The following is a 25285-nucleotide window of genomic DNA, read 5'->3' as shown; positions in this document are numbered from 1 at the left end:
TGAGAATTTCTGAAACTAATCTTTGGAGCAAACAAATTAATAAAAATTACCTATTGAGTCCCATTCCTGAAAATGCTGTTGAAGGAACCATTGTAGTACATTTGGTTTGAATAAGGCCCATCACCAAATTTTAAAAGCTTTTAAAATTATTAGTTTCCTTATCTTCTAGTTCAGTTCAGTTCAGTTGCTCAGTCGTGTCCAACTCTTTGCGACCCCATGAACTGCAGCACGCCAGGCCTCTCTGTCCATCACCAACTCCCAGAGTCCACCCAAACCCATGTCCATTGAGTCAGTGAGGCCATCCAACCATCTCATCCTCTGCTGTCCCCTTCTTCTCCTGCCCTCAATCTTTCCCAGTATCACGGTCTTTTCAGTGAATCAGTTCTTCACATCAGATGGCCAAAGTATTGGAGTTTCAGCTTCAGCATCAGTCCCTCCAATGAACACCCAGGACTGATTTCCTTTAGGATGGACTGGTTGGATCTCCTTGCAGTCCAAGGGACTCTCAAGAGTCTTCTCCAACACCACAGCATCAATTCTTTGGTGCTTAGCTTTCTTTACAGTCCGACTCTCACATCCATACATGACCACTGGAAAAACCATAGTAACGTGCAGTATTCTTCTTATATGGTTTATCTGATTTTGGTACATTATCCTTCCCTCCTTCTCTTTCTCTTATGGAAGATAGGGTGAAAAGTGAAAAAAGTGAAAGGGTTAGTTGCTCAGTCGTGTCTGACTCTTTGTGACCCCATGGACTGTAGTCTGCCATGCTCCTCTGTCCATGGAATTCTCCAAGTAAGAATATTTGAGCGGGTAGCCATTCCCTTTTCCTAGGGATCTTCCTGACCCAGGGATTGAACCCAGGTCTCTTGCATTACAGTCAGATTCTTTACCATCTGAGGAATAAAATATTCTGTACTTACAGTTGTGTCCTATGTCATTTAAGCTACTTGCTTTGGAAACAAGCAATAGAACCCAACTCATGCTATAAGATTTGGGGGAGTTTGATACAGCTCACAGATCATCAGGAGGGGCTGTACAACCCATCTTCTTGAAGGAGAGGGAAACACGGAGTGGGGGAGCTTATAGACTCCCAGAGATGATTCAGCTTCAGCAACTGTTAGCCTCTGTGTATCTTTAATCAACATTTCAAGGGCCTGACAGACTGTCTGGCCTGCGGTTTTGTTGTTGTTCAGTCACTAAGTTGTGTTTGACTCTTTGTGAACCCATGGACTGCAGCCTACCAGGCTCCTCTGTCCTCCTCTGTCTCCTGGAGTTTGCATTAGTTCGATGCTTTATGCCGGTGGCTCAGTCAGTTTTGTCTCGGGGTTTAGGGGCAGGTGGCTGGGGTATTTACTTTAGATTGAGCAGCAGCTACTTGTCCTTTATGCCTAGTTTATTGTACTAGGTGCACCTATACAAAGACATCTGGTTTAGAAGCTCATCGTGCCATTTTTATTGCAGCCTTTTATTATTTTGCCAAGAGTTGTATTTCCCACTTGAATTTGCAGCCATGGTCTGGCACCAGCATGTGTTTGTGATTACTTTTTTATTTTTAATTAACATTATATAAGAATTTAATGGTTCTATTTTTGACGATTCTATTTTGATCTAAATGCTTTTGTTATGGTCCAAAAGCAATTTAAAGTCTCGATTATTTTAACAAAGAATAGATAAGTAAAATTTTTTGTAACTTAAGGTGGAGCTAGGGGTAAGTGCACCTGCCAGTGCAGGAGACTTCAGAGATGTGGGTTAGATCCTTGGGTCAGGAATACCTCCTGGAGGAGGGCATGACAACTCACTCCGGTATTCTTGCCTGGGGAATCCTGTGGACAGAGGAGCCTGATGGGCTACAGTCCATAGCGTCGCAGAGTTGGCCATGACTGAAGCAACTTAGCACACCCACATAGTTGATCTACAGTATTAGTTTCAGCAATATAGCCTAGTGATTCAGTATTTTTGTAGATTTTATTCCGTTATAGGTTATTACAAGATAATGGCTGTAATTCCTTGTGCAATACAACACATTCTTGTTGCTTATCTATTTTATAAATAGTAGTTTGTTAACCCCATACCTCTAATTTGTACCCCCAGCTTCCCTCTCACTGTTGGTTATCTTATTTTCTGTGTCTGTGAGTTTGCTTGTTTGGGGTATACATTCATTTGTATTACTTTTTAGATTTTATGTATAAGTAATATTATAGGATTTATCTTTCATTGACTTATTTAACTAAACATAATATTCTCTAGGTCCATTTGAGATTTTGTTTTGATATTTTGTAATTTGGAACTAAAACACATCCTCTGCTTTCCAGACAACAGAGCAAAATAAAAGAGCTATCCATGCACTAATGGGTTTGGTGAATAGCATTTTATTCTAAGACCTTTGACTGTATTTTATTAGTATTAAATCTATGTAACTTCATAATATTAGAAATTAGTCATAAAAAGTAAAAATTTTCCTGAAGCCAGAAGCTGTCTTTGCATTATTTACTATTCTCACTTTCCATTATTCACTATTCTCCCTTCTTTTCCTTTTAACTGGCAGAGAAAATAGTGATAATACTATACCTTATTAATAATATTCAATTTAATCAGTTTTAGGAAGAATGAATTTGGTGGAATGTTTAACACATTTCTATCCATCCATATGTATGTATCTTCTAAGTTTTTCAGCAGTTTTGTATTGTTCAGCTGTTTTATATGACATTTTACAGTATAGTGACATGCTTTCTAGGATTTAATGTGCTGCAATTTTCTGTCTTTTCTAGTGTCTGTATTTATGCTGAAAGTCCAGGTGAATGACATCATCAGTCGTCAGTACCTGAGTCAAGCAGTTGTAGAAGTGTTTGTAAACTACACAAAGACAAATTCCACAGTAACGAGAAACAATGGAGCAGTGTTGATAAGAGTACCCTACAAGTTAGGACTCAGCTTAACCATTATTGCTTACAAAGATGGCTACGTGTTGACGCCTCTACCTTGGAAGACCAGAAGAATGCCAAGTAAGCACTTAAATAGTGTTTTGCCTTCACTAAATGTAAATGATTTTTTAGTCTTTGAGAATTGCTTGTTCTGGTAAACTGAAAATATGACTGTCTATGTGAAGCCAGTATAAGGAGATTAGAAAGGCGTGCCGGTTTGAAGAAAATATGAAGGCCTTTTTCCTTCTACAGAGGCCTGAAGGAATCCTGAGAAACAGCTCTGCTCTGGTACAAAACTTGTCTGCAGGTGTGTGTGGGGGTAGGGGGCGTGGCATGCCTACAGGATTAGGAAGGGCCAAAGTATTGATGAAGGGACCTTCTCAAAAGGTAGATGAACAGTTTAGATTTACATGATGACTAATAAAGCCATTCTTATAGATTCTTGAACACATGAATTTAAGTTGTTTAGAAACGAGTTTACAGTGTATAGGGAATAGGTCAACAGCAGGGCTAAAATAGATTCAGGGTTATCTGGCTATGAAACTGGCTGTGCTGGGGGACTATAAGGGTAGCCTGATGTAAGAAAGGGATGAAAGGAGAGGTTAAGCGTATAAGAGGCATACTAGAGAAAGAATCAGTATTTATTATGGTAATCACTTTATAATATATACACATATCATATCATTGTATACCTTAAGGTTCTATGATATTAGGTGTCAGTTATGTCTCAATAAAGCTGGAAAAAATTGGTAGGACTTAGTATCACTAATTTGGAGAAGGAAATGGCAGCCCACTCCAGTATTCTTGCTTGGAGAATCCCATGGACAGAGGAGACTGGTGGGCTACAGTCCGTGGGTCGCAAAGAGTCGGACACTACTGAGTGACTACCACAGTATAACTAACGGGATATTGAGGGGGAAATGGTCAACCAGTTTCCAGAATACAAGTCTGATTGGAAGGATGATCCATTAGGCAATCAGTCTTTTCAAAAATTTTATATTTTAATGTTCTTGTTAAATTTTAGATATTATTGTTTCATATTGGAAACATTTGAATTATTGAACTATTTAAAATTAGATTGAGAAAGAAATGAAAAATTAGATAATAAGATTCACATGAGTAAAATTCTAGAAAATAATGACTAGAAAATCTGTATAGGGATATGGTTGAGATAAATTCATGGTCTCAAATAATTTAATTTTTTTTAAAGATAGAAATTAAGCACAACTATTCATTCAGCAAAAGTGAGGAAAACAATGAAAGAAGAAACCAACTATTGGGAAAAGGAAATAATAAAGATAGAAGTATATTGGCGTATGATAGAAAAATATAAAGAAATAGTTGACAAAAATACATAAAAGCTTTAAAAATCATAAAAGTTATCAATAACAAATTTGATGGCAAATATCTTAAAAATCCAATAAAACAAACAATTTTGTTATAATGTAAATAATTATTGCTTTTAGATGAGGTAAATTAATCATGCGTAAAATGTCCTAGATGAAAATAACTTCTAAGGCTATAAGGAAAAGTACCACAGGTCATTCTACCATATCAATCAGTACAGCCTTGATCCTGAGCCCTAACAAAGGTAATACAAAATTAAATGCCCTCTTGTGAGCATACTCTTTCTCATTTACACACCCCTCTATAGATCAATCTTACCTGTAGCTTGAAATGCAAAAATCCTAAGCAGAATAGTGAAAAAGAATTTCACCGTTATTTAAATATAGCATACTGTCCAGACCAAGTAGAATTTTTCTTCTTTGCAGGACTATACAGATGTCAGACTTTATTAATTTTATATATCACACTATTAGAACAAGCTGGAATCAAGATTGCCAGGAGAACTAACAATAACCTCAGATGTGCGGATGACACCACTGTTATGGCAGAAAGTGAAGAGGAACTAAAGAGCCTCTTGATGAAGGTGAAAGAGGAGCATAAAAGTCAAGTGTTAGTTGCTCAGTTGTGTCCAACTCTTTGCGACCCCATGGACTTAGCCCTGGAGAAGGCAATGGCACCCCAATCCAGTACTCTTTCCTGGAAAATCCCATGGATGGAGAAGCCTGGTAGGCTGCAGTCCATGAGGTCGCCAAGAGTTGGACATGACTGAGCGACTTCACTTTCACACATTGGAGAAGGAAAGGGCAACCCACTCCAGTGTTCTTGCCTGGAGAATCCCAGGAATGGGGGAGCCTGGTGGGCTGCCATCTATGGGGTTGCACAGAGTCGGACACGACTGAAGTGACCTAGTAGCAGCAGCAGGACTTAGCCCACCAGGCTCCTCTGTCCATGGAATTCTCCAGGCAAGAATACTGGAGTGGGTTGCCATTCCTTTCTCCAGGGGATCTTCCCAATCCAGGGATCAAATGTGTATCTTCTGCATTACAGACAGATTCTTTTATTGTATGAACCACCAGGGAACATTCAAAAAAAATGAAGATCATGGCATCTAGTCCCATCACCTCATGGCAAATAGATGGAGAAACAATGGAAACAGACAGATTTTATTTTCTTGGGCTCCAAAATCACTGCGGATGGTGACTACAGCCATGAAATTAAAAGACGTTTGCTCCTTGGAAGAAAAGCTATGAAAAACCTAGAGAGCATGTTAAAAAGCAGAGTCAGCAATGGTTTTTCCAGTAGTCGTGTATGGATGTGAGAGTTGGACCATGAAGAAGGCTGAGTGCTGAAGAATTCATACTTTTGAACTGCGGTGTTGAAGAGTCCCTTGGACAACAAGGAGATCAAGCCAGTCCATCCTAAAGGAAATCAATCCTGAATTTTCACTGGAGGGACTGATGCTGAAACTGAAGCTCCAGTATTTTGGCCACCTGATGCAAAGAGCCGACTCATTAGGAAAGACGCTGATGCTGGGAAAGATTGAGGGTGGGAGGAGAAGGGGACAGCAGAGAGTGAGATGGTTGGATGGCATCACTGGCTTAATGGACACGAGTTTGAGCAAGCTCTGGGAGATGATGAAGGACAGGAGAGCCTGGTGTGCTGCAGTCCATTGGGTCTCAAAAAGTCAGACACGACTGAGCAACTGAACAACAATTAGAACAAATTAGAACACGTATGTGATAATATCAACAAATGCCTGAAATGTATTTTGTAAGTTCACCATTCATGCGTAACCAAGAATAAACTCTTTAAAAACTAGGACCACAAAGATATACTTAGATATCTTAAACTCATACTAAGCATAAAATATTAGAGGTGATCCTACTAAAGTAAGAAACTAAATACAGATATCTATATTATTTTACATTGTAGTAGAAGTTCTCATCAGAACAAAAAGATATTAACAGATAAAAAAGAGGAGAGCTATTAGGAAGAATCAAAGCCATTATTTATGGTTATGATCATATCCTTGGAAAACTGAAAGTTAGCACTGGTAAAAATCAATAGATGTTCTGGTATGTTTAACATACCAGAGGTGATAACCAATTAGGAAAAAGGAAAATAAATGCTTCTCAGAACAATATGAGAAGGGAAACCTACAAAAAAAGTGAAGTAACTGTGGGGAGGAAAATTACCAAATGTTACTGATAGAACTAGAAAAAAAATCAACTAAAACACCAGATAACTGGAAAAATATTTTTCTTACCCTGGATATTGTGAAGATTTTAATTCTTCCCATATTAACTTACAGATTTAATGCATTAGCAAAATACTTGGCAAAATAATTCTTGAAGAATAAATGTGTAAAAATACCTGAAGTTTTAAGAGATTTACTAGAGGCAGTTTGAAATTCCAGATAACTAGAATATCTAGCTACAGATTCACTGTGATATTTTACTATGATTTGTACTATAATACAAATCAGATACTAGTAGGTATAAAAAATATAATCTATGGTAGTTCAGTTCAGTTGCTCAGTTGTGTCCAACTCTTTGTGACCCCATGAATCGCAGCACGCCAGGCCTCCCTGTCCATCACCATCTACTGGAGTTCACTCAGACTCACGTCCATCGAGTTCGTGATGCCATCCAGCCATCTCATCCTCGGTCATCCCCTTCTCCTCCTGCCCCCAATCCCTCCCAGCATCAGAGTCTTTTCCAATGAGGCAACTCTTCACATGAGGTGGCCAAAGTACTGGAGTTTCAGCTTTAGCATCATTCCTTCCAAAGAAATCCCAGGGTTCATCTCCTTTAGAATGGACTGGTTGGATCTCCTTGCAGTCCAAGGGACTCTCAAGAGTCTTCTCCAACACCACAGTTCAAAAGCATCAATTCTTCGGCACTCAGCCTTCTTCACAGTCCAACTCTCACATCCATACATGACCACAGGAAAAACCATAGCCTTGACTAGACGGACCTTAGTCGGCAAAGTAATGTCTCTGCTTTTGAGTATATAATCTATGGTAAGGAACCATTATAAATCATTGAGGAAAAAGCTGAATATTCAATAAGTAATACTGGAATATTTTGCTAACCATTTGCAGTAAATTAATTTGAATCCATATTCCAAAATATATTGCTCAAAGAGTTCAAATGTGGAAAATTATATTTAATATAATAAACTAAACTTTTTTTAGGATGGTCTTTTTAAACTGAAAAGCAATGAATGATGTCATAAAAGATAAATTTCACCATAATTTTTAAAAGTAGGAAAAATATGTGAAGTAATAAGGAATGATACCTTTTATGTGCTAAGAATTCATTCATGTCAGTAAAAGACACCAGGGCTTTTACTGAAAAAGCTGTCAGGGTAGCCCCTTTCAACACCTGGGACTAAGAAAGCATCCATGTCTGGGATCCAGTCATCTCAAGGTCCAAGCTATTATTCTACCACCTCCTCTCCAATCTTGGAACTCCAACAATCTGTCTAAATATTAATAATTTCTGAATTAAAATTACTTTCATTGGTAGTCTTCCTTTTCTATTTAAGAAAAAAAATTTGCTTTACATCCACCCATAATTTTTGTATATAAAATATAAATGGACAGAATCATCACTTAGCAGTTTTCAAACAGGAAATACAAGTTGGAGAATGCGATAAAATATTTACCTTTCTAATAATCTAAGTACACCCCCCAAAACATGCATTTGTTAGATTTTTCACCGCAGGAGAGTTTTTATAGAGTGAACATCCTCAGTACTGACACCCGGGCCTCCTCAAACACTGTTGGTGGGACAAGGCAGTATTATCTGGATGACAGGTTTGAAATATATCTGTCAGAGTCTTTAAAATCTTCGTCTTTGCTGGGAATCTTTTCTAAAAACGAACATACAAATAAAGTGGACAGATATTTGTACACAAGGATAATGAGGCAAATATCCTGTAATCGTGAAAATAGAAACAGTCTACAGTATTATACAGTTTAAGTGAATCTTGATACTTTAAGAAGTGTGACCTTGAAAATGTTATGAAAAGTTTCTACCGAGGGACAGAAATGCTTACAACGTCTTAAGTGAAAACGCAGGGTGAAAATACTCTGTGCACGATATCATACTCCCTCTTTTTTAAACCACAGGAAAAATTCAGGAAGAGCTACAGTGAAATACTAATCGTGGTGGTCTCTGTGGTGGTACTGTGATGACCATCATTTTCTTCCTTTTCTGTATTTCTCAGCTTTTCCAGAGAAGATACACATCCCTTTTAAAATCAGAAACTTTTTTGTAAATCGAAGGGAAATCTGAATGCACATTTTAATGAGATTCAGAAAGATTCTCCTCAGGCTTAATAGAAAAAGCTGTCAGGGTAGCCCCTTTCAACACCTGGGACTAAGAAAGCATCCATGTCTGGGATCCAGTCATCTCAAGGTCCAAGCTATTATCCTACCACCTCCTCTCCAATCTTGGAACTCCAACAATCTGTCTAAATATTAATAATTTCTGAATTAAAATTACTTTCATTGGTAGTCTTCCTTTTCTATTTAAGAAAAAAAATTTGCTTTACATCCACCCATAATTTTTGTATAGTTTTATATTTTATCCTCTTTTTCATATTTCCTTTAAGAGTAAGCTGTAATTAAAAGTATTTCCAGGCAAGTGTATTTTATCTTTTCTCAAGTGATTTTAGGGGTATTGTATAGTTTCTGTTGATATTTAAATACATTGCTTGGAGGAGAGAGATCAATGAGAACTTGTACTTAAGGTAATGCCTCAAAACATTTTTCTTTTGCAGGATTGGTAAGCTTATCTGACTTGTTCTTGCTTATAAAATGATGGTCTTTTATCCCTGCCTCTTGCTCCTCATCTGGAAAGAATTGTTACCTTTCAGGGATCTGCACTTACTCATCCCACCAGTCATTTCAGATGGCTACTCTTGTAGACAGGTTCGGCCTCATCCTGCCTGCTACCAAAGATTGCCGGTGGATCACGTGTATGTTAAACTGTTTCATCCTTTGCCAACTCAGTCTGTTTGGTGAACCACGCGGTGAAGAAGAACATTGAACCTTTGTGTGGGAAGTTAAAAAAGAATGGATGTACTCCCCTTAAAGAACCTAAAATCATGGAGCCCGGAAAAAAGGTTTTAAAAGTTATAAGAAGGAAATAAGTAATGATTGTATAGAGAAAAGAGCAGAGGGTTGGTTAAGCATTGAGCTTGACCACACACATATATACATATATATGGGGTTAGAGAACATCATTAGTCATCTTGGTACAAAGTATTGTATGAAATTTAAAAAAAATTAGTAGTGATGCCCAATCTTCTCACTTTATTATGTTCCTTTTTTCCCCTCTATATTTTACATTCATTCTTCCTTTGTTTTGAATTGCTTTTCCCATCACACAGTTTGTTTTTCCTACATTTTTAGGGCCTGCTGGAGCAGAACTATCTTTGTCCCTGTTTTACCTCCATGTCTAATAAAATATTCTAATTGTGCTATATTTCACAGTATATTCATCAGTTACACTTTCATTGTTCCCACAAAACCAAGCAAATATATGGCTATTTGAAGACACTATTTTAATTACTGGAAAATTAGCTGGTAAGTACTCGACTTCTTCTTAACTAGTAAGGAAACACTTGAAAGTGACTGTATTGTATAACTGTACTACTTCACCAATGGATCAGTGCTGATTATAAGGTGGGGAAAATTTAAATTGAACTGGGATGACTGGTATTGACTATAAGTTAATCTGAACTGATTCTTATTTCACTATCAAGCTATAGCATGCGTATTTTTTTGTGTGTAGTGGGAATCATTCTCTTTTATCATTTTAGCCACCCTCAATAGAATATTTGACTTTCAGAAATACTGGAAAGAGTCTCTGAACTTCTTCCCAAATCACAGCTCTTGCTGGGCTTTGGTGGTTGGTAAAATTGGGGAAAGGACTCAGGCCTTTGGGGCATTCTCGTCGGCAGGTCACTTTCATTCTTGCCTCTGACATTAATCTTGCTGCCTGCAAGGGAAAGGTCTGAGGCTGGGAAATCCAGTATCTACTGAGCAGACATGATTTGCCCCACTCACATGTCCCAAGGGCAGGAATTCAAGAAGCCTGATTTGGGGTGTGATTCAAACTGTGTTTTCCAACTCTGCTTAGCAACCTCGAAGATGCTAGCTTTCATCCTCACCTACCTCCTCCCCTGCCTTAACTAGTCCTTAGGGGAAATCCCAGCATTTTGCAACTCTTACTGCATATTATGTAAAACCTCTGTAAATGACAATAATTCACTTATTTCTTTTGGGAAATCAATGTTTAGAACCAAAGCATAATAGGAATGACTGGTAAAGGCAGAAAACCTTAGAGTCCAAGACAAGAGTCATGGTAAAAAAACAGTTTTTGAAATTCTTCATTTTTAGAAGCTATCTTATTTAGTCCTAATGTATTAAAGAAAACCTAATACTATCATTTGGAAAAAACTGGGGCTTGATTAATCTTGGAGAAATTTACTGAACAAGGTAGTAGAATCTCTCACTCTTGCACTGATTTTGCTGGTGCACAGCAGGATGGATGCAGAGCTGTGTATGAAGGATAAAAAGTAAATAGGACCTGCATGTGTGCAGAGAAAGGCCATTATCTTGACATAGTCCTACTCCTTACTGGCCTCTTCAAACTCTTTCCATTTTTCAGCTTTCCACCCCTTATTGTCTATTTTCAAATGAGTTCTCATTTCTGGTCACAAAATGGCTTTTGCGACTCGTGGACATACCTGCTCACGTTAAATCTAGTAGGGAAGAGCATGTCTTTGCCCCTAGAAGTCCAAGCAAAACTCACATTGTCTGTGCTCAGATGCTTAGTTGTGTCCTACTCTTTGTGATCCCATAGACTGTAGCCCACCAGGCTCCTCTGTCCATGGGAATCTCCTGGCAAGATTACTGGAGTGGGTTGCCATTTCCTACTCCAGGAGATCTTCCCAACCCAAGGATCGAACCCATTCTCTTGCATCTTCTGCATTGGCAGGTGAATTCTTTATACTGTTGCTGCCTGGGAAGCCCAAAATCCACGTTGCATCTCATTAACTGTGGTTGGCACAGGTTCCATCACTTAGCAAGTCACTGTGGTCAAGAGGACAATGAGATGCTGTTGATTGCTTTCAGCCCACTCTAGCATGCTCCAGTACCTCTACTCTTGTTGCAGAAATGAAACCCCAGATGTGCCACATGGGTCAACGTGTGGTTCCCCAGAGTGAAACTCAGAGGTGAATAAATTCTGGGCAGATGAATCAAGCTCAAGCAGGCTCTAGGCTAAAGGTGCCTTGTGTGATCTAAGTTCAGTTGCTCAGTCATGTCCGACTCTGCTCATGGACTGCAGCACTCCAGGCTTCCCTGTCCATCACCAACTCCCGGAGCTTACTTAAACTCATGTCTATCAAGTCGGTGATGCCATCCAACCATCTCATCCTCTGTCATCCCCTTCTCCTCCCACCTTCAATATTTCCCAACATCAGAGTCTTTTCAGTGAGTCAGTTCTTCACATCAGGTGGGCAAAGTATTGGAGTTTCAGCTTCAGCATCAGTCCTTCCAATGAATTTTCAGGACTGATTTCCTTTAGGATTGACTGGTTTGATCTCCTTGCAGCCCAAGGGACTCTCAAGAGTCTTCTCCAACACCACAGTTTCAAAGCATCAATTCTTCAGCGCTCAGCTTTCTTTATAGTCCAACTCTCACATCTGTACATGACTACTGGAAAAACCATAGCTTTGACTAGAAGAACGATGTTGCCAGAGTTATGTCTCTACTTTTTAATGTGCTGTCTAGGTGGTCATAACTTCTTCCAGGGAGCAAGGGTGTTAATTTCATGGATTCAGTAACCATCTGCAGTGATTTTGGAGCCAAAAAAAAAAAGTCAGCCACCATTTCCAGTTTCCCCATCTATTTGCCATGAAGTGATGGGACCAGATGCTGTGATCTTGGTTTTCTGAATGTTGAGTGTTAAGCCAACTTTTTCACTCTCCTCTTTCACTTTCATCAAGAGGCTCTTTAGTTGTTCTTCACTTTCTGCCATAAGGGTGGTGCCATCTGCATATCTGAGATTATTGATATTTGTCCCAGCAGTCTTGATTCCAGCTCGTGCTTCTTCTAGCCCAGCGTTTCTCATGATGTACTCTGCATAGAAGTTAAATAAGCAGGGTGACAATATACAGCCTTGACGTTCTCCTTTCCCGATTTGCAACCAGTCTGTTGTTCCATATCCTGTTCTAACTGTTGCTTCCTGACCTGCATACAGATTTCTCAGAAGGCAGGTCAGGTGGTCTGGTATCCCATCTATTGAAGAATTTTCCACGGTTTGTGATCCACATGGTCAAAGGCTTTGGCATAGTCAATAAAGCAGAAATAGGTGTTTTTCTGGAACTCTCTTGCTTTTTTGATGATCCAGCGGATGTAGGCAATTTGATCTCTGGTTCCTCTGCCTTTTCTAAAACTAGCTTGAAGATCTGGAAGTTCACAGTTCATGTACTGTTGAAGCCTGGCCTGGAGAGTTTTGAGCATTACTTTGCTATCGTGTGAGAGTAATGCAATTGTGTGGTAGTTTGAACATCTTTGGCATTACCTTTCTTTGGGATTGGAATGAAAGCTGACCTTTTCCAGTTCTCTGGCCACTGCTGAGTTTTCCAAATTTGCTGGCATATTGAGTGCAGGACTTTGAGTTAAAGAAAAGGGCATTTCTTGTTTATTCAGATCTGAATATAAAATAATCATTATAATAAGATGTTAGTAATGTTTTAGACATAACTGGTTCACTTAGAGTAACATGTCCTGACCAGTAGTGCTGTGCTTACTGTGCATTTATTTGCTAATAAGGTTTTCTTTTTCCAGATGCCAAATCTCAACCAAGTGTTCAGTTTTCAAAAGCCTTAATTAAACTACCCAACAACCATCAGATTAGCAATGTTACAGGCTACCTTACAGTTCTACAACAGTTTTTGAAAGTGGATAATTTTCTCTATACAACCGGCATTACTCTCAATAAGTCAGGTATTTCCTAATTTTTATATAATCTCTTTATAAAAACAGTACATATTCAAATTCTGTTTATTTAGATGTTTGATATTAATTTACACTTTGAAGGAGACATCACTTTTGAAACATAAACATAGTTATTAAAGTGTTTATAGGCAGTCCTTTTATTCTAGTACATTATGAAAGAGATTATATCAGAACCTTATGCATAAATTACAAGTTAATGGGGAATGTAATTTACAGGGTATTTTTATTCAAAGGAGGTAAACAAACTATAGAAAATAGTAATGTCTACTGTGAAATTTTGCAAATTAAAAAAATGCATTTAAAAGTGGAAATTTGATTAAGAAGTTTAGACATATGATTTGACCAGTCATTCTCAAACTGATCAGAAGTGTCAATAATTGTTGGAAACAAAAAAAAGTTTATAGATTGGAGTGAGCAATTGGAAATTTTGAAATATTTGAAATATTTTGAGTAAAAGGGTAAATATTGAAAAAATATATTTTTCAGATTCAACAGTAGTAATATATAAGGCTGTCATGACGTAAGTTGAGGAGGTGATAGGATTTTACATTTTATTTAACAATTTACTTATGAATGACCCCTGTAAAAGCTGTATCTTTCCTCTGTACATCCACGCTTGTTCCACCATTTCTACCACTTGTTGCCAGTAAGAAATGCCACAGTTTTTAAAGTCACCTCAGACAATCTGTAATTTTTATGGTTTCACATGAGTCTGATTTTTGGTCCATATCATTTGGGGACTAGTCAGAAATTAGAGTAATCAGCAAATAGGTGTTACAGTTAGATAGGCATTTTTTCTACCTGCTGTAGCTGATGTTATTGATACCCCAGGCAGATGACCCTCTCTTCTGTTACAAGCCTAAATATTTCCTACTGCATGTATCTGTGACTCTGCATAAGGGCATTCCCTGGCCCAGGAAGCAGACGTGGCCCTCACAAGAGGCAGGCTCTCAACCAGTGACAGAAAAGAGTACGTAAAGTGTACACACCTCTTCATGAACACATCCTGTGTTGGCTTCCTTCCTTCTTCTGTATCCTCCTCCATTCCCTCCGTGGTAGGTGCTTCCTTCCTTCCAAAGTGTTATTTCAGGGTCTGCTTCTTAAGGAAGCCAAGCTCAGACACCTGCCAAATTTTTCCAGGTATAAATTATAGGATGCTAAAAGTATTACAAGTGTGGTAACCAATATACACTATCACAAATGAAGCTCATATTGCCCTGGAGGGTTTTTATGAACAAGACTCATTAGACTCAGTGGGAAGAAGTTATGTTCTGCCCTTCATCATTTCTCTACCACCTCCTTTTGAGATTGTTCATTAGATGTTTCAATTGTCCTGACGCTGCTAACATTTTAAAAGTCCTAGAGCCATGGTGTCAGATGAGAATGTTCTGTCCTGCCCAATATGGTAGCAGTTAGCCACAGGTGGCAGTTGAACTCTTGAAATATACCCAGTGCACTGAGGAACTAAATTGATAATTTCATTTAAATTGAAATTGCCACATGTTGCTCATGGGTAATATACTGATTACACAGTTCTAGAGTTCTGTGAATATGAAAATGCTTATTAAAAGTCTCCTCATTGTCTTTCAGACTTTTTTCCTTTTCTTCTAGTTGGCCTCATCCCAAATGATGGGGTGTTGACCTCATCAGTTTCAGATGCATTCAGTATGTGAAGCCACTTACTTCACAGAACCGAGGGGTGGAGTTAAAGCCAGCTGGTTTTACAGTTTGATATGAGATATTATAATTACTTACATAGGACTTTTTATAGTACATTACTTACCAGTGCAACTAGTCTACAGAATATATATGGCACTATTTTGCTTATCTTATGGATAGAATTTTAGGATGTTTACAAAGGTTAAATCTCTTATATTTAACAGAAGATCTCCGATAAGCTAGTGGTTGCCCTGTCTGATAACTGGAGATATATTACCAGGTTCGGTGGCAGCGATAATTAGAATTCCTTTCCGTGGCCTGATGCTGTTTCCATCTCCCTCTGCGCTCTCATCTTCCTTCTTACACATGCCAGGATCACTTCTGATGTGGGGTTTGCCCTGGTTTCTTCTGCCTGGAAGGGTCTTCTCTGAGGTCCCTGCATGGATGGCACCTGTCATTTGGCCACTGCTCAAATGTCTCCTTCTCAGAGAGGCAGCCTTCCTGATGGTTTTGTAGGTTTTTAAAAACATCAAATTATTGAAAAGAATAACCAACAAAGGCCCTACTGGATAGCACAGGGATCCTGCTCAATATTAGAAAACAACCTAAATGGGAAAAGAATTAGAAAATTAATAGATACATGTATATGTATAACTGAATCACTTTGCTGTACACCTGAAACTATCACAGCATTTTTAACCAGCTATACTCCAGTGTAAAATAGAAAGTTAAAAACAACAACAAAAATTGCCTTTTAGATTCCAGTGACATTAAATCAGAGGAGTCTGAGAGAATTAGATCATTAGGCTCATAACATGATGTCTCAGTATTACTTAAATATAGCATTTACTTATGATATATTTTGTAGTTTAAAAATCTTTAAATAGAACCTAGTATCTATTTGGTATTACACTGGATAACTCTGGTTGAAATAGAGGAACTAGATATTTTAGGCCAATATTAGTTTGTTGTTAATATATAACTACAGTCTTTGCTTTACATATGATTTTAATGAACTGTCTTCTGTTTTTAGGTTTTGAAAGCATTGAGTTAACTCCTCTTGCTGCAATATGTGTGAAAATATATTCTGGAGGAAAAGAAGTAAAGGTGGATGGCTCTATTCAAATTTCTCTTCCTCTTCTACATACAAATGATGTAAGTGCAGGGGATCACATACCTGCCTGGACATTTGACATGAACACAGGTATGTGAACTATGGGAAAAGGTTCTGAATACTTTGAATTTTTTGAATATTTGAATGTTTCTCTTAGAAATAGGTTGCTATTGTTATTAAAAAATTTCAGCTTTATTAAGGTATAATTGACAAATTTCTGTTTTGCATAGAATATTAAATTTTAATAAACCTTATTTAAACATTAATATTTATATATGAATGCTTTATGTTTAGTAGAGCACTAAATCAGTAATATTATAATTTTAAGCACTTTATCAGTGACCAAAAGTGGCCCCACTTTAATAAAATTGTAGGGAAAACGATATCACTATTATTTTAAAATAGCATTATTTACTCACATTCCCATGTTTTATATTTTGAGGCTCTTATGGGTTTTTGTTACGATAGTGCTAATGCTTAGTGGCTCAGTTGTGTCCAATTCTTTGTGACCCCATGGACTGTAGCATGCCAGGCTCCTCTGTCCATGGGGACTCTCCTGGCAAGAATATTGGAGTGGTTGCCACGTTCTCCACCAGGGGATGGTCCCCACACCAGTGATCATACCCAGGTCTCCCATATTGCAGGTGGATTCTTTACCATCTGAGCCACCAGCAAAGCCCAAGAATACTGAGCTTATCCCTTCTCCAGGGGATCTGCCTGACCCATGAAGCTAATTGGGGTCTCCTGCATTGCAGGTGGATTCATAGGCAATATAAACTTATATCTAAAAGCTTGGCTAAAGCAATTAATAAACTATGCAAATTTCATGAAAATAAATAACATTGTATTCTCTGTATGTGTCTCTCTATATATATGAAGGTAGAAAGAGTGATTGATTATTTTCCAAAAAAAAACACTTTGGTACCAATTTTGTTTCTTGAGATTAGCCTCCTAAATAGCAACTGGATGCATTTTTCTCTTCTGCTTCTCTTGGTTTTGTTTTTCCATGTAAATAAAGTGAGAGTCCTTATCAAAAAACAAAAAAAGATGATCGGTCCCCGACAACTGAAAAGCCCAGGGGTAGAACTGTGTTGGATTAAGTCACAATGCACAGACTAGACTGGTTTGTAGGACTTGATTTCTCTCTCATCTGTTTCCTGTGTTAATAACCTTTCTGAAATAGGATTTCCCTTTGGAGTGGCAGGAAGGCTGTAGGTGCTTTCACTTTATACTAGCCAGGTTAAAGTCCAAAAGGTAGAGAAATTCTTTTCCTAGTAGCTAGTACACAAGCCCTTAACTGCATTTCTAGGAGGAGGTTTGCATGCCTATCTCAGAACAAATGTCTGTGGCCTGCAAATAGATTTCATAGATTTATTTAGGCTTCGTCATGTGTTGGAGCTGGGATTGGAGCCCTAAACTAATCATGCAGACTAAGAAGAGGGAGCAGTGTATTCTCAAAGAGGCTTGTAATTGAGGTTTCACTGTAACTGAAAAGGTAGGTAGTGAGGCACAAACACGTTCACTACAGAAGATAAAAACAGACATATTATTTAAAAAAGACTGGAAATTATGTACATAGCAAAAGTAGTTGTAAGGGACAAACTCTTCTTTCAACTCTATTCTACACTCAAAAGTTTCATTTCTGGTCACCAAATGTGAGGGTATTTTTCTTGTACCCTCCAACGTGAGCTAAGTGTCCGAAAATTGCCTTCAGTGGTCCGTCTAGTCAAAGCTGTGGTTTTTCCAGTAGTCATGTATGGATATGAGAGTTGGACCATAAAGAACGCTGAGTGCCAAAGAATTGATGCTTCTGTTTGGCCACTCAATGCAAAGAACTGACTCATTTGAAAAGACCCTGATGCTGGGAAAGATTGAAGGTGGGAGGAGAAGGGGATGTCAGAGGATGAGATGGTTGGATGGCATCACCGACTCAATGGACATGAGTTTGAGTAAACTCGGGGAGCTGGTCATGGACAGGGAGGCCTGGTGTGCTGCAGTTCATGGGGTCACAAAGAGTTGGACTGCAGATGGTGATTGCAGCCATGAAATTAAAAGACATTTACTCCTTGGAAGGAAAGTTATGACCAACCTAGATAGCATATTGCAAAGCAGAGATATTACTTTGCCAACAAAGGTCCATCTAGTCAAGGCTATGCTTTTTCCTGTGGTCATGTATGGATGTGAGAGTTAGACTATGAAGAAAGCTGAGTGCCTAAGAATTGATGCTTTTGAACTGGTGTTGGAGAAGACTCCTGAGAGTCCCTTGGACTGCAAGGAGATCCAACCACTCCATCCTAAAGGATCAGTCCTGGGTGTTCATTGGAAGGACTGATGCTGAAGCTGAAACTCCAATACTTTGGCCACCTTATGCGAAGAGTTGACTCATTGGAAAAGACTCTGATGCTGGGAGGGATTGGGGGCAGGAGGAGAAGGGGACGGCAGAGGATGAGATGGCTTGATGGCATCACCAACTCGATGGACATGAGTTTGAGTAAACTCCAGGAGTTGGTGATGGACAGGGAGGCCTGAAGTACTATGATTCATGGGGTTGCAAAGAGTCAGACACGACTGAGCGACTGAACTGAACTGAGTGAGACCCTGTCTACCTGGAGTTAGTGTCAGATCCCACAGGTTAAAGACTTGGTCCCACAGCCTGCAACTCAAGAGGCCAACTGCAAGTCCAGCTTATCAGCCATGCTCCTGCTGTGATTGGCTATAAAGTGGAGGCTTCCGTGACCCTCTCTTCGTTTGGTAACTTGCTAGAACAGCTTACAGGAAGACAGTTTACTAGCTAGGTTATCGGTTTTCTATAGAAGGATACACTTTGGTAACAGCCAGATGAAAGAGATACACAGCGCAAGGGGTTTGGAGCTTCAGTGCTCTCTCCTTGGGTGCATCACCTTCCTAGCACCTCCACGTGTTCACCAGCTCCGCTCTCTGAACCCTGCAGTTTAGGGGCTTTTGTGGAGGCCACTGTATGTAGCCACGCTTGATTAAATCTTTGAACATTGACGATTGAATTCAAGCTCCAGCACCTCCCCCTTCTCCAGAGGGGTATGTGGGGGTGGGGATGAAAGGTACATGCAGTTCGATCCCCTGGCAACCAGCCCCCATCCACTGGGACTTTCCAAAATTCACCTCATTAACATAAACTCAGACATGGTTGAAATTGGCTTGTTGTCAACAAGAAAAGACACTCTTTTCACCTTTATGGATCTTATCACATAGGGAATTACAAGGTTTTTAGGAGCTCTATGCCAGGACTGGGGATTTAAGACCATATATATAAATTTCTTATTGTAAGTCACAGTGTTGCAGTGGTATAGTTCTGTAAAACATTGGATTAAAAGCTGTAAGACCTGGATTCTGGTCCATTTACCAGCAATATGACGTTGAACAAGTCACTTGACTTATTCTGGACTCAATCCCCTGACTTGTTGAATGAGAGAATTGTTTTAAGACACTTTAAAGAAGAATATCTGCTTTGGGTTCTGTTTTCTGTTTCTCCTGAAAAAAGCCTGTGTTTCTCATGTACCTTCCAGTGGCAAAATTTTTGAATTGATTCATCACATGTACTGCTTAAGTATAACATGACTATTCAAAAAGCAGGTTGACTCACTCCCATAATTTCAAGTTTGTCTATATACATCATTACAATGAATCAGTAAACCAAATACATAGACCAAACTTATAAACAAGCTTTGTAATGCTGGACTTCATAAAAGATATTGGTTTTACTGAATTCTTTCTTCTGTGGTTGATATTTAAATGAATCAGAATAGTACTTTTTAAAATTTTAAGACATTTAGTTCTAAAAGAACCATGCCAGCAGTACTAGAACAAAACAGCATTTAATAAAAATATTAATAAGGTCATAAAACACATACTGTAAGCATTTAATCAGAATCCCAGAGTAGGTAACAACCATCTGTTGATAAATTTGGATTTAATTACATTCTTACTAAGACATATCTCAATATACACAATTTAGACATTATTTGGGAAGTATGATTTCCCTAAGAGATACCCTTTTTATAGTTATATAAAATTTATATTGATTTTATATATGATATATAGTTTATTTATATTGATTGTATATCCTTTGGTCATAACAAATCAAATTATTCTATTTGATATAATATATGTTATGATATATATTATCCCATGAAAATATATTGTCACAGTTTTCATCTTTGGAAATATCCTACAAAGTATTCTGTACATGACTATCAGCGAACTCCTGTTAGCATTCAAGATATATAAGGTAACTGATTATTACTTTTTATTTGCCTTCCTTTTTAGGTGCGTGGGTAAATCATGGCCAGGGAATGGTCAAGGAATATAACAGTCATTTAATATGGACCTATGATGCACCACATTTGGGCTACTGGATAGCAGCTCCACTTCCAGGAACTAGAGGTATGGTAAAAATGAAACAAAATATAAACTTTAAAAAATCCAAATAGTCATGCTAAAACTGATATTAGTTTCCCATTTTATTCTAAGCTTGCTAGTTACTATATTACACTGGAAAAAGCTTCTAGTCTCTTGATCTCAGCTTTATTTTACTTTTTCCAGATATATAGGGAAAGATTAAGTTCCATGAACTCTAGGGTCATTTACAACTGTAATACATGATGAATCTGAAGTGCAAAGTTTATTCAAATCAAGAATTTTCTTAGTTTGCTTTTTATGAATGAATTCTACCCAGATCAGTTAAGAGCTTTTGACTGCAAACACCAGGAGCAGATTTTGGATAATTAGAAACATATAGTAGGATATCAGGAGTTTGCAGGATCCTAGGGAAGGCTGAAAGAGCAGACTGTAAAAGGCAGGAATGCTAGAGGACCCAGTTAGCAGACCTGCTCCACTGTCTTTGGAAGATTGCTGCTTCAAGACAGCTGATCCTAACCCTTTGCAGTCTTTTCTTCACACTGTTCCTAATCTTTCTAGGGATGAAAAATTTTCAGACTTAGGTCATCATTGGTGGGGGTGTGGTAGGGACGAGGGACTGTTGAATAATAGTGTCTGTCCCCAGTGTTCGTAGGATAAGACAGGTGATGGCCCAAATGAAGATTGGCCTGACATGTGAACAGAAGGTGGGCAAAAACCAAGAGCTGTGTGCTAGGAATGGTCTTATTCATATTTTAGGAGAAATAAGTCTTTCATTTTTCCTGGATTACACTGGTATCAAATTAACATGGTATCAATCTATCTATATACTTTGTACTTAGAAATCCTACATCTTGAGTTGTGTAAATATCTCAAAATTCTCAAACATTGCATATCTCATCCATTAAGTCATCTTAAAAAAAGAAATACTCTAACCAGCTATCATGTAGACTGGCTGCACCGTGGGCCGGCAGTCACTCATTAGGCCTCCTGGGTGTTCGCTGGTATAAGTTGAGTTGCTTCTTGGTTTTCCCTGCTGCGCGCTCTAAGTCAGCTTTCCACTTGTCAGCATCTTGTTGCTCTGGTCTTTGATCTCATTTTCCTTTAACCTGTGGACCTGTGTATTTATAAAAACAAGATAGAGCAAAACTTTCAGTGTCATTTTTGTAAAGTTTAGGGAAAGTGTAAAAGCTGAATGCATATGTCCCTCCTTCATCTTTAATCGTGTCAGAAGTAATTCTTTTGGTTTAGCTAGTGTCTTGGCTTCCAGCTGAAAGGCAGCTGCAACCTGGCTATTTCATGCTGTTCAGGAATAGTCCTGGTGCATCCCCTGATGCAGGATACGGATAACATTTTACATTCATTTCTCAGTAGCAGTGTATCAGCTAACTTTGTTATGGCTGCCTAGTTTTTTCGAAACTATTTATATAGTTTATTTTCATTTTACATTTGACAGCCTTCCATTTTTAAACCATGCAAGGTAATAAGACTTTGTTTCAAAAATGAAGCTAAGAGTATTTCAGTGGAAGAAATATGAGCTATTAACCATTATAATCGTGAGGAATGTTCTGTTTTTGTTTCAGTGTAGTGCTTATGAGTTTATTTATCCAGAAACCAGAGGGTGATTGCTTTTGTTGTTTATGGTGCAAAATATCATGCAGTCTTGCCAGCTGTCTGATCTTATCCTATCCTAAATTTGCAACTATAAAATATTGATGAAAAAGAACAATTAATATTTAATACTTCAACTCAACTAAATCCAAGTTATTTCATTTCTGATAAAAATAACCACAGGAGCACTTGAGTTTTACAGAGAAATGTGGTTTCCACTAAAAATATACCATTTATGCAAGATGACTGAATTATAAAAGCTGAAATAATTTTCTAAAATAGAAGTTTTGTTTTGGCTTTTATGTTGGGAACAATTTTGTGTGAATCAGAGTACTAACAGAAATGTAGGATTATTAGATAATTTCTAGTTATGCTTTTGAAAGGTCCATATGAGAAATATGGATAACTTTAATTTGATTGTAGTTCTGGCTCTGACAGTAATTAACAGGGTGAGCTTGAAATAGGTACTTACCCATCTGAGTATTAGTTTTTCTTTTTCTAAATTGCAGGAGTTGAATATGAGGATCACTCATGTCCCTAAACAGTTTAGGATGAAAATGTTACTGTACAATCAAACTGGTTTTGTGATGGGCTAGTGTCTGGTGTGCTGAAGCTATAATTTGGTTAATAGTATTACTAAATATGTTTTTTAAATAAATCTTAAACCAATTTCTAGAAAAAATATTAAGTGAAAAAAATTAAAATCAATTAGTTTTTCATATATTATAGGTAAGTACGTAGCTGAGTATAGAATTAAACAAGTACCATTTATTTTCAAATATCACAATGAAAATTTATTGTAATTTTCTAACTTTCTAACCTCTCTTGGGCATGTGCATACACACTAACACACACACATGCAGTTGTATGCTTTTCTGCTGTTGTCGTACACTTAAGATTTGGGACAGATGTAACAATGTCAGCCTCTTAATTCCAAAGGTGAGTTCTGTTGGAATTCTGTGGAGTGAAAATTGCTTACATTACTCAGTTGTGAAAACGTATATTCAGATATTCTTTGGAGAAGAACTTGAATTTCACCCAATTATAGTCTAACTATTTACTCTGTTGCAGCTCTGGATCATAAATAGTTATCTACAGATAGAGTTGTTACTCTTATCTTTTTTCTTTGAAGAAATTTCATATTGTGTAATGCTGTGCTTGGTTGCCTACTCAATATGATAAACATTTTATTATCAGTTATCAGTTAAAAGAGTATTCAGTACTGGAATGCCCATTCTTCTATAATCTTGACATTTCATTTAACAACAGTGGTATAATATAGCCAGCACTTACTGAGTGCTTATCATGTGCTAAACACTGTTCTCAATGTTTTATTTAATCATTGTAACAAGTATGACAGCTGTGCAGTGAGACATAAGTGAATGAAGCTTGCCCAACACCACACAGAAAGGGTGAAGCCAGGATTCCAGTTCAGGCACTCTGGCTTCGAAGTCTGAATGCATAAACAAAGCACTGCTTCTCCAAATCCTTTAATGTCACTATACTTTAGTCAACTTAGATGTAAATGTTAAAGGGTCTAAGTCTTTATGTGTCCTTAGTCTTTCCAGCGTCTTTGGTGAAGTTGAAAGCCTCATGCTGGACTTTCTCTTATGGTTGAGATGAGTGGAAAATCAGGTGTCTCATCACCCCCAATACACATTAGAATCCAGTCGATACTAATCAGTAGACTTGTATACATTTCTTAGCAAAATTAAGTCCTAGTGATGTTGAAACATTACCTCAAGGTAAGTTGTGTCTACTTTCATGCAGGATATTCAGAACCTCCACTGATCATCCCCATGCTTAGTCTGCTTTTACTGCAGTTAAGCTAATTCCAGGGGCTTCCTTGGTGGCTCCACGGTAAACAATCTGCTTGGCAATGGAGGAGATGCAGGTGTGATCCCGGGGTTAGGAAGATCCTCTGGAGAAGGAAATGGCAACTGGCTCAAGTATTCTTGTCTGGAATATCCCATGGACAGAGGAGCCTGGTGGGCTACAGTCCATGGGGTTGCAAAAGAGTCAGACACGACTTAGCAACTGTACAAAAACAACAAAGTAATTACCACAACATTGTATATATGTGTTCTCATAAAGAGTAATGGGTCACCGTCTTCTGCTGGGCTTAGCTTATGGGGATCATGGCGCCATGTTATTCTAGAGTCCTGTCTGAAGGAGTTACAACTTTTGATTCTTCAGGCCCCCCCAATTTTTGCATTTTCACTGGTCTTTTCATCCCTGTTTACTTTAGCAAATTCTTTTTAAAGAATTTTAAAGAATTCTTTCTATCTTTACATTTTCTTTTTAAATTGAATGCAGCTAATATCAACGCTCACTATATTCTATCTCAAAACCTCTTTGCACAAAGCTCTCATTAGAAATACTTTTGTTCCAGCAAACATTTTGCTACCACATAACATCAGTCACTATTTTTACTACCTCCTGCAACAATTTCCTTACTGCTTGACTTGGAAGCCAGTGTCACATATTTTAAGTTTTGTAACAGCAGGACTTTAGCATCTTGGTCCATTTTCTGTAACATTCAGCCATCAGTAACAAATAAGCCTGCTCTCTATTTGTTGCTTTCATTTTGTGACTGTTGGGCTTGACTTGGTTCAGTTTTAAGATTTTTTTCTCATTCCAGAACCTAGATTAAAAGAATAGCAAAACTTTAGGATATACTTTTCACTTAGTAGAAGACCTTAGCAGAGGACAGGCAATTTATACAGCTGCATTTAAGGTGCTCATATTTCACTGGGCGCAGCAAATCAACTGATTAAGCCTAACGGGAGTAGGGAAAATATTTTCCATCCCCAGAGAAGCCTGCCATGGGAGGGGAATAAATTAATAGACCTGTGTACACATCTTTAATTTGCCTCACCCAGGATAGGACACAGTTGAAAGTCTGACCTAAAGTAATATATTTTCTCTGTGTTTATTTTGAACTATTTAGGGGCAGGTATGAATGGAGATTCCAAGGACATAACTGCCTACCACACAGTATTTCTTACCGCCATATTAGGAGGAACAATAGTCATTGTCATTGGGTTTTTTGCTGTACTTCTTTGTTATTGCAGGTAAGAACAATAGTAATGCGTGTGAACACAAACTGTCTGATTTCAGTGTCATGTAAATTCTATGTATTACAAAGTTTGTAGAAAGCAATGATTTGATGTTTAAAATATAGATTAAAATAAAAAC

General features: G+C 38.0%; 1 protein-coding gene across 1 annotated transcript in view; it reads left to right on the top strand.

The window, feature by feature from the left end:
* Positions 1-25285, top strand: part of FAM171B (family with sequence similarity 171 member B) — a 78874-nt gene that overhangs the window by 52115 nt on the left and 1474 nt on the right. Inside the window, exons 2-7 of the mRNA XM_068969616.1 lie at positions 2772-3005; positions 9775-9867; positions 13141-13299; positions 16004-16174; positions 20387-20503; positions 25038-25161. Coding sequence (XP_068825717.1) covers positions 2772-3005; positions 9775-9867; positions 13141-13299; positions 16004-16174; positions 20387-20503; positions 25038-25161 — 898 coding nt within the window. The remainder of the gene's footprint in view (positions 1-2771; positions 3006-9774; positions 9868-13140; positions 13300-16003; positions 16175-20386; positions 20504-25037; positions 25162-25285) is intronic.

The sequence above is a fragment of the Capricornis sumatraensis genome, chromosome 3 (assembly GCF_032405125.1).
Source record: "Capricornis sumatraensis isolate serow.1 chromosome 3, serow.2, whole genome shotgun sequence".
Taxonomy (NCBI): domain Eukaryota; kingdom Metazoa; phylum Chordata; class Mammalia; order Artiodactyla; family Bovidae; genus Capricornis; species Capricornis sumatraensis.
This window is presented reverse-complemented; position numbering and strand designations above follow the sequence as displayed.